Raw genomic sequence first — 10,189 nt, forward strand, 5'->3', positions numbered from 1 at the left:
CTCCTGATTCTCCTCAGACTGAAGCTCCTTGTCTTCAACTGCAATAGGCTGCGCCCAAGGCCACAGGTATCGTACCAGCTGGCCTTCTCCCTGTGCTGGTGGTCCAGAGCCTAGATTCTGTGGGCCTGTGAGGGCGGGGCCTCCGGGGGAAGGGCGTGGCCTAGGGAGGGCAGGGGCGGAGCCCAGGAAAGGGGGTCAAGCCTCCAGGACAGAGTTGGGGCTTGGGGTGGGACTCTGAGTCGAGTGCCCACGGGGTCCCTTACCACAGGGACTTTGTCCTTCCTCAACCAAGTGCGGATGTGGAGCTACAGTACGCCTTTCATGGAGCGGAGGCTCAGCTACTTCCTTTGGGCCTCGAGACACCACTCATTGCACTTGCAGCAGCTGTCCATTTAGGCCAGAAGCTTGGACCCTGCCCAGAAGCTGTCTATTGCAAGCAGCTTTGTGAACTACCAAGAGCCTCCCCAACAGATAGACACTGCAACTTCTCAGGACACTGATGAATCCCTGCAGCCAGATGCCTCTACCTTGGCCCCTGTGGCTCAGTTTCCATCAGACCTCCCTTGAGGTCCCATTCTTCCCCTGAGAGCAGGTACCACCCTGGGGACACAGGTGGCAAGCCCCACTCCCTGCTCTAGGACCCACTCCTTACTGCCTGAGTCTTGGCAGAGACCCTCCTCTGAAAGTCCTCCAATACTCTCAGCTGTGGCTATGTCCCTCTGGGCACACACTGGTTTGTGGTTCCAAGGAGTGGGAACAATGTGGCCCTTTTGCCAAGCTGGGCGATACTCTGCCCCATAGGGCATCCCCCAAGTTACTCCTCAATCCCATTACAGCCATACTAGAGATATTCCCTCCATGGGTTCCACGGGAATACTCTGTAGCCTAGCCTTGGGGGCAGTCCCTACCCTTCTGTTTACAGACCCCTCCCCAGGAAGAAAAGGCTTAATATAAGACTCCTGCCCCTTTCTTGGCTTCTGCGACTCAATATAACCAGGCTGGCAGTTTAAGTACTCAGTGTCCGACTGCTCATCACCTCTTCTGCCCCAGTATAGCGTCGGGCCTAAATGGAGTTAAACATTCAGGTGTGTCTAACATTACTACACTGTGAGAATTGAACACGCTACTTGCCAAAGGAAACCCCTTTGCCATCCCTGACTTGGTCTGAGCCTTTTGTCTGCCTTGGTCTCAAGGGGATCCCTTTAGCCAACCATATATGGACCCCTATCCCTTCCCGACCTTTTAGAGTCCTGACCCTAGCTGGGCAGACTCCCAGCTCCATACTTCAGAAGGTGAGAAAGGGTCAGAACTTGAACACGTGTGCTGCATGGTGAGTTTTATTGAGATCAGGGGACAGTGTGACACTCAGGGGTTTTCCTTCATAACTTCTTTTATCCAGGAGGTGAACTTAATAAGTTTAGTGTAGACACCTGGGTTATAGGGTTCAGCACATGGGACATTGCCCCACGATGTGATGCCTTGAAGCACACCATCACAGATGAGGGGGCCTCCTGAGTCACCCTGAAAGAAGGAGAGGGATAGGAGTAAGGAAGGAGTTGGAATTTGGGGTGTACTTGACAGCCTGGAACTGATTTCCGAAGGAGGAAGACAGGGGGACTCTAAGAGGCAGCTCTGGCCAGTAAGGTAGGGAACCCAACTCTTGGGAGCCCATCTCTTACAGGGAGTGAGGGGTGGACAGGCCAGTCCCTGAAGCCAAGTCAATGAGGAGGAATAGTACCAGCTGCAGGGTCCTCCCTCACAGCTCTCATCACTTCCATAAGGAAGGATGGGAAACCTCTGCTTAGACAAGGTCTGGAATTGGGAATTGAGATCCTCAGTTCCTACTCTCATCCCTTTACCTCATTGCAGGGAGATGCTTTCTCACCTTGCAAGTGTCTTTGCGTCCATCCATCTCTCCTGCACACAGCATGAGATCTGTCACCTTCTGTTCGTAGGCTTCGATGCACTTCTCATTAGACAGTAGGTGGATGTTCACACACTGGAGATCATCAGGTAATTCCCCTGTGGATCAGGAGGCAAGAGGTTCTTGAGCCGACCCCATCCAGGTCCTCTCTGCCTCCCCCTCACACCCAGCTCTGTTTCCTAGATTAGACTTACAATTCAGGGGTTTGGTGCTGCCCCAGCCCGAGGCAAGGCAGGTGCTCCCCACCTTGGGCTCCTCCGTGGGCAGATCAATGACCTTCACCCCATCTGTGATGTCAGCAGGCTCGCTGAGGTGGAGCAGCATCAGGTCATTGCTGTAGTCGTCTCCACGTTGTCGGGTGTGGTTCCTCATGAGAAATGGCTTGTAGTCAGGGTGAGGGAAGCTTTGGTTGACAAACCGGTACTGAGCAAAGGGTTCATCTTCAAATAGGTTGTTTCGACCCAACAAAACATGGTAATAGCTGAAGGCAGGGAAGGAGACGGAGTGAATGAGAAGAGGCAACCAGGGAGATTGGGCAGAATACAGGGAAAGGGGGAAGAGGGAGGGAGGAAGGAAGAGTTGGACAGAAACTCTCTCTCTCTCTCTCTCTCTCTCTCTCACACACACACACACACACACACATATTTAGAGACAAAGAGACAGAGACAGAGACAGAAGACAAGGGAAGCATGGGGAGGAGGAGGGCCTGAGAACTGTTCAACTACAGCTGGAACTGGGCTGAACTTCCCCAGTAAGTAAGGCCTAGCCAACAGCCCAAGTCTGAGCTCCCCTTCCCTAACTCTCCTCCCCTACTGCCAACAACCTGCTCTCCAACATCCAGTTCTGACCAGCCCTTCCCTGTGTCCTGTGAGTGGACAGAAGGTCCTAAAGGCCGAGCTTCTCTGAGGAGAGGGAGGAATTCTCTCACACCATACATTCAGGCTCAACCTACATTCAGTGACATGACTTTGTATCCTCAGGGACCTTTAGGCCTGTTCTCCAGTATTGTCAGTAGTAATAAAAGAGGACACAAGAGACCCAGACCCAGACTAAGATGGGTTTAGACCTGTGGAGGAGACACAGAGTGACAGATGGCCACAGAGACACTCAGATGTGAATACAGGCAGGAGACATATGAACAATAACACAGAAAAGATAAAACCAGGCCTCGAACACAAGCCTGGAGAGAGGAGCAAAGAGACCCAGGAGGTCATGGATAGGCCAGGGGTCCAGCCCTGTTGGATCTCTTTTGACTTTGAGCCAATCCCAACCCCTTGCCATTAAGTACCTCTGCCTGTCCTCGAGTCATTCTTGTGCCCTCTCTTACTCACTTGCTATAGCAGTGGGCAGCCGTGATCACCCAGCTCGGGTCTATCAGGACACCCCCGCATAGGTATTCATTGATGATAGCCACTTGCCAGGGTTGGGAATTCTTCTCACATTTATATCCTCCAACAATCCGAGATTGGCCAGGAGGTGCAGCATCTGTAAGGAGCAAACGGGGGTGGGGGTATGGTTGGAACAGATACGTGTATGGTTGTAGTGTTGGGGGACACAGTTAGACAGGGTTGGGACATAGCTACAGTATGTGGGGAAGGGACTCCAGTATGGCTGATCCTCTGCAAGGAGATCAATGCTGTGGGGACAGAGATAATTCATGAAGCAGAAATTAGGTATGGGTTAAGGGATGGAGGGCAAAGAAAGAGGGAGAAAGAGAGAGAATTCCAGTCCATTCTCAGTCCAATGAGAGTGAAATCAGAGGCCAAGAGGCTTTGGCATTTAAAGACTCCAAGGCTTGAGAAGACATCAGGGCTTTGGTTGGATTTTGGGAATTCTGGAAAGGGTGAGGACCCTGATAACTAGATTTGAGCAAATAAATGAATCCAGACACGGGAGCTTGGGGATGACTTGGGGTTTCCTGGATTGGGTATGAAGCGGCCAGCTGTCATGGGAGAGAATGAGGGGTTTCCAAATTAAAGGGGCAGGTTTGAGCCTTGGGTGTGGGCTCCTGTTATGGTCTGTGGTGGAGATGATACCTAAGAGAGTGGGGCTCCCTAAGAACATAGTTTGAGCCTGGACAAGCAATTGGAGAAGGAGACTCTGGGGGATGTGAGGGAATGGTCCTGTTTCCCAAGCAGTGGGCAGGGTCAAATGATCAGTGTGTTGGTGAGGTTCAGGGTTCTCTTGGAGGCAGCCTCAAGACAGCAGAGGGATGTAAATAGAGTTAAACAAGTCATACCACTATGAGGCAGAGAGGAGGACCCAGTTGGTGTGGGGTGCTAGGGTTAGGTGTTGGGGTCTTGGGATGTCCTGCACAGAATGGGAACTGGAGCTGTGCAGTGGGGTTCTAGCAAGACAGGACAGGAGCTGGTGGGGCTAGAAAGAACAAGTGGCCTGTGGATGAGAGTGGGCAGCAGGGGAGGGAAGAGTCAGAGAAAGCACAGAGTTAGGAAACAGGGAAGCTTGGCAAGCACATATCTGTTATCCCAGCACACAGAATGCTGAGGCAGGAGGATTGCCACAGACCAAAGACAAGCCTGAATTTCACCATGAGACACTAGCTCAGTGCTTATTCCCGAGAGCTGGGCAGATGGCTTGGTTGCTACAGTATTGGTTGTGCAAGCATTAGGATCCAAGCTGAACTCCCCAAACCCAGGTAACAGGTCAGGTGTGGCAGTGTGCCCCTGTAACACCAAAGGTGGAAGCAGTAGGAGTCCCTGAGACCTTCCAGACAGTCAATTTAGTCTAAATGGAAAATCCACATTCAGTGAGACCCTATCCAAGTGATCGATGAAGATCCTTGATGTCCACAACTGGCACCTGACACCTCCTCCCAAAACTAGACTTAACCAAAAAGCAATGGAGAAGGGACATGGGTCAACCCCCCACAGGAGAAAGGGTAGGGGGACATATCTGATGTCACAAGGCAATTTGGGAAGTGAAACTGTCAATAGAAACTGAGCACCTTGAGAAGATGGGAGACCAGTTTTAAGGATGTGGAGAGCACAGCTGAAGTCTGACAGCTTCTAGACAGCCAAGGGCTCTAGTGTGGGATTTGGGCAAGCTCCCGAATCAGGGCTTAGATTCTTAGGCTCAAGCCAAAACAACAATTAGAGAGACAAGTGAGGTCCTAAGGTTAATTCGGGGTTTGGAAAGATTCCTTGGAGTGACAGGAGAAGCCCAGTGATGTTGAGGTGGCTAAGGAAGGAGAAAGTTCTGGAAAATGGGAGGGAACAGGTACCTGGCATGGGAGAGAGGACTGTGAGGGACTTGACAGTGTGTTGGGGGAGAGAGGGAGGAGCAGGTGTTGCTTTAGAATGTAGCTGGGGCCAGGGGAGAGGGAAGAGGAATGTCCTGGGCCAAAGGCAGCATGAGAGTCAGGTTTCTGGCCCCTCCAACGTCCCCCCTGTCTCACCAATCCCTCCCAGAGACAGGGCGAGGAACAGGATCAGGAACCACATGATATCAGGTGTCCAGAAGTAGAAGAGAAGTAGGTGGTGATCTTGGAGCTGAGGAGTGTCCTTGGGGAGCCTTTAAAAACTCCTCGTTCTCCCCCCAGCCCCGCCCCTGCCCTGTTGGCACCCAGATGCTGGCCAAGGCCCTGCCCTTGCTGACGGAGGTAGAATCCCTGCTCTCACCCTCATGGCTGTGGGAGGGGAGGGCCCTGTTGCACCTGCTGTCCAGTAGACCCTAGGTCACCCTGGATACCTTACCAGGGTGGAGATTGGGTGGGGCAGGCCCTGCTGCTCCTGGACCTATTTATGTTCTGGGGACCAAAGCTAGATGCCAAGTTCAGGGGTGACAGTGAAGGGGTGTTATATGCAGGTACAAGAACCTGGAAGTTCCTGGTCTTGGGGTCTCAGACAGGGACCATGAGAAGAAAAGGACATGGGAAGGAAGAAGTTGTCATTGGGTAGGTGGTTCATGAGCACATATCCATGAGGGCCATTCCCTAGCAGTAGGAGCGGCCCAGGTGGAACAAGGAGAGTCACATCTTGGGGTCATTGACAGGGAAGAAGACAAAAGAGCATAGAGGGCTGAAACCTGCCCAGCGTAGTGCTTTAAGGCTTTTTGTAAATATGAAGGTTTTGAGTCTTTTATTTGGGATGTAAATGATCTATGGTGATGTAGAAACCCCCAAATATTATTTACCACAACAATACCCTTAGAAAGAAATTCACACCCTTATGCAGATAGTTGGATCAACAGAAATATGGAACAACACTATTTTCTTTTTCTTTTTTCTTTTTTTAAGAGATGGTTTCTCTGTGTAGCCCTGGCTATCCTGGAACACACTTTGTAGTCGAGGCTGGCCTCAAAGTCAGAGATGTACCTGCCTCTGATTCTTGAGTCCTGGGATCAAAGACCCACACCACCACCCTACCAATACTGTTTTCTTTATGTCAAACAGGGACATCAGGAAGGAGGAGACCCTGGCTAACAGTGTATATTGATATGCAGAGGGACTGAGCTTTCTCAGGTAGGAATGAGGCTGCTGGCCAGCTACTGGGGATTCTTAGTCAGAGTCCCAGGTGGTCCTTGAAGGATGTAAGTGGTGGGCCATTGATTCAGTTCCTTCTCATATTTTTCCAGATCCACTCTATGTAGCTGCAGACTTTTGTGTGGACTCCAGGCTAGGTGGTAGTATCACAGGGGACATCACCCCAGGATACAATGCCCTGCAGGGCACCCCCACAGACCAAGGGTCCTCCAGAGTCACCCTGTGGACAGAGGGAGGGGTTTTTCTCAATATTTCATTCTATGTGGTGAGAGGATGCACACCTGCTCCTCCTGTCTCAACCCCCTGAGTGCCGGGGCGACAGGTGTGCGCCGCCCTGCCTGTTGTCTGTGGTGCTGGAGATGGAAGCCAGGTAACTCTATCAACCAACCGAGTTACACCCAACCCACTGTCGCCCTTACTCTAACCAACCACGACTTTTCATCAATGAAATCCCCAGCCAACCCAGCCCAGGAAGCTCAAACCTTAACTCAAATCAGTCCAACTCTCCGCTGATTCAACACAACCCAAGGGAACTCAGTCCTCCATGTTCAGTACCCAGCCCCACTCACTTCAAGTCAGATGCCCTCCGAAATCCATGTATCGTCCTGATCAAAAGCTAATCTAAACCTGTACTCTGTAAACGCAGCCCAACTCCCATCTTTCTTATTCTTTACCCCTCCCACAAAACGACGCCATCCAATGCCAATCACAATATCCTCCCTATCCTGAGTCAAACCAAACTCCCTCCATCTATGCCTTCCCAGATCATATTATACATTCCATGCCCACATCTCCAAGCCCACTTTCAACCTCGCCATGATTCTAACTGATCCTGGAACTTCATCCATAGCTAAGCACCACATTGTCTCTGCCCCAAAGCAAAGAAAATTCAAGGAGCCCTACTTGATCTATTCTGTCTGATTTCATCTTCCAATGTGACACAGCCTAGGATCATCTAAGGCATCTCAATTGAGAGGTTGCCCAGAGCGTGTCTGTGGGAAGTTGTCTTGTTTGCTGGTCCAATAGGATCCAGCCCACTGTGAGTTGCACCATCCCTAGGCAAATGGGCCTTGGCTATCTAAGAAATAGAGAGATGTCTCAGCAATTACAAGCACTGGCTACTCTTGCATAGGATCCAGGTTTGATTCCCAGCACCAACAAGGCAGTTCAGAACCATCTGTAATTTCAATTCCTAGGCCATATTCTGACTTTCATGTGCACTACACACATGTGATGCACATACATACATACATGCAGGGGAAACACCCACACCCACATAAAAAGTCAGATGTGGCAGCACATGCCTGTAACACTAGTGGTGTAGCCTGGGGGAGGGAGACAATCAGATCCCAGAGCTAGCTGACCAGCTAGTGTAAAGGTCTGTGAGAGAGCCTGGGTAAAACAAAAGAAAGGAATAGAAAAAAGAAAAGAAAAAAAATAGAAGGCTAAAGAGATGGCTCTTGGGTTAAGAACTCAGATTACTTTCCTAAAGGCACGATTAGAATTCCCAGCACCAAAATGACGGTTCACAACTTGTAACTCCAGTTCCAAGGGATTTGACATCTTCTTTTGGCCTTCAGGAATACATACAAACACACATGTGCACTAGTGCATGCACATTTTTGAATGCATGCGTTCATGTGCACACATGCAATTATAAAGAAAATAAAATTTTAAAACAAATAGATATAAATGTGGCTTCCACCCACACTGCACCCGTGAGTATACATGCATATCACACACACACACAGACACACACACAGACACACACAGACAGACGCACACACACAAACACACACAGACACACAGACACACACACACACACACTTGTCTTGCAGTTCTATACTCTGATTTCGACAACTCCAACTGTACTTGCAGGGAGACAGTGACTCCTGTGTTTGCTTGTGCGCATGTGCCTGGGTGTATATATGCACATGTGAAGTCATAGGACAGTCTCCAGGGTCATTCTTCAGGCACATGTACCTTGAGTACTGAGATAGATTACTCTCACTGAACCTGTGCTCACTGACTATGCTAGGCTGACTGGCCAGTGACCCTCGTGAACCGACTGTGTCTACTCCCGCCACCCAGAGCTTCATTGCTTATGGCTTCTGACACATTCCGAGGGTCAAACCCAGATCCACAAATCTGTACAGTAAGCAGCTCATTGACTGGACTCTCACTGACTGACCTGTCTCCCAGGCCAGACTTTGGACTCTTGGAGCTTGTTTTTCTCAATCCTAGAACATGGGTACGGTCATGAAACTCAGAAAGGGCCTACCGGTGTCTGTGTGTGGTGAATTCTGCCTGAAGCATTCTAAGCCCTTGAAACACTATGAATTGATTTATTCATTCAGTGTTTTGAGGCAAGGTCTCACTCTGTTGCACAGCCTGGCTTAAAACTTGTAACGTAACTGGGGCAGTCTGAATGCCTGACAGTCTTCTCTATTAGGTCTCTCAGGTTCTGGGATTACACTTGTTACTTTAAACAAAGGACACCCGTTTATTTATGTGTCCATGAGGATGTTCAGGTTGGTGATGGTAGCTATGCCTGAAGTATGACAGACATCGGTACAGATCTAGTTACAACATCAAACCACAATTTAAAATCTGAGGACACGACTCAGTGGGTAAAGTCCTTGCCTTCCAATCACAAGGACCCAGGTTCAATCCCAAGCACTCCAGGAAAAAGCCAGGCATGGCGGCGCGTGCTTATAACTCCATAAGCTACACTGCCTGGAGGCAATCAGATCCCTGGAGCTCCCCCGGGCTAACCAGTGAGCATTGTGCCTCTGATAAGTTCTGTGTCAAAAAACTAAGGTTGGGCTGGAGAAATGGCTCACAGGTTAAGAGCACAGGCTGCTCTCACAGAGAATTCAGTTTCAATTTCCAGAAACCAAATGGTAGCTCATGACTATCTGGAATTCCAGTTCCAGGGGATCTGATGGCCTTTTCTGACCTCTGAGGGCACCAGGCACAGACATGGTGCACATACATGAATGCCGACAAAATATTCCCACACATAAAATAAAAAAACAAAGCAGGCAGTGGCTGACATGCATGTGTACATACTGGATGTATAGACATGTGCACACAATGAAAAATATGTGTTTTACCCACAAGCCACTTTCTAGAACTCAGGGACACAGACATTCACCTATAGGATGAATATTTAGATAGCAGCAGTTCCCCACCAGCCCAGACCACATTCAGATATCACCAGATACAGAGTTGAGATTTTAAGGTCAAAGACACCAAGCAGAAGAGCACTAATGTTTAAGGACATACACTGAAGTTAACAAGGGGTGGGAGGACCTTGTTCCTTCCTCTGGACAACAACAACAACAACAACAACAACAACAACAACAACAACACACACACACACACACACACATTGAGAGACAGACAGACAGACACACAGAGAAACAGAGAGACATAGAGAGACAGAGACAGAGACAGAAAGATTACTATAATAAGAACACTACAGCAATGTTCTTGCCCCACTCCTCCAAAGTCAAGATCATGACAGACGCCTACTCCTGAGCTGAACTGTTACAACCAAGCCATCTGTCTACACTCTGCCCTCTACCTTCCAAGGTCAGGAATAAAGCCAAGAACCTGAGAGGCTGTGGGAGTGCTGATGTGGCAGTTGAGGGGCTTAACAGAGGAAGGGTGAAGTCGCCCTGTGGAGGAGGACACTGGCTGAACAGCTGGGCATTGAGCTGCACCCAGCCGGTCCCAGCTGGAGGAGGGTGGAGGCTCTG

The 10,189-nt window shown here is 49.8% G+C and overlaps 1 protein-coding gene across 1 annotated transcript; it reads right to left on the reverse strand.

The window, feature by feature from the left end:
* Nucleotides 1-1,325: 1,325 nt before the first annotated feature.
* Klk1c10 (kallikrein 1-related peptidase C10) lies at nt 1,326-5,385 on the reverse strand. The gene is made up of 5 exons (NM_001135173.1): nt 5,340-5,385; nt 3,256-3,409; nt 2,119-2,405; nt 1,886-2,022; nt 1,326-1,521 (listed from the first exon to the last, which is right to left on the reverse strand). The coding sequence occupies exons 1-5, from the start codon at nt 5,383-5,385 to the stop codon at nt 1,366-1,368; spliced, it is 780 nt and encodes a 259-aa protein (NP_001128645.1). The 3' UTR covers nt 1,326-1,365.
* Nucleotides 5,386-10,189: the final 4,804 nt, after the last annotated feature.

Source organism: Rattus norvegicus, chromosome 1 (assembly GCF_021556685.1).
Source record: "Rattus norvegicus strain SHRSP/BbbUtx chromosome 1, alternate assembly SHRSP_T2T, whole genome shotgun sequence".
In the NCBI taxonomy this organism is placed as follows: domain Eukaryota; kingdom Metazoa; phylum Chordata; class Mammalia; order Rodentia; family Muridae; genus Rattus; species Rattus norvegicus.

Bases quoted from the DNA above. Each gene is read 5' to 3' on its own strand.
- Klk1c10 (NM_001135173.1), bottom strand. From the start codon at position 5,385: ATGTGGTTCCTGATCCTGTTCCTCGCCCTGTCTCTGGGAGGGATTG. The intron at 3,410-5,339 runs GTGAGACAGGGG...TGCTCCTTACAG, and splicing joins CCTGTCTCTGGGAGGGATTG to ATGCTGCACCTCCTGGCCAA. The intron at 2,406-3,255 runs GTGAGTAAGAGA...CCCTGCCTTCAG, and splicing joins GCTGCCCACTGCTATAGCAA to CTATTACCATGTTTTGTTGG.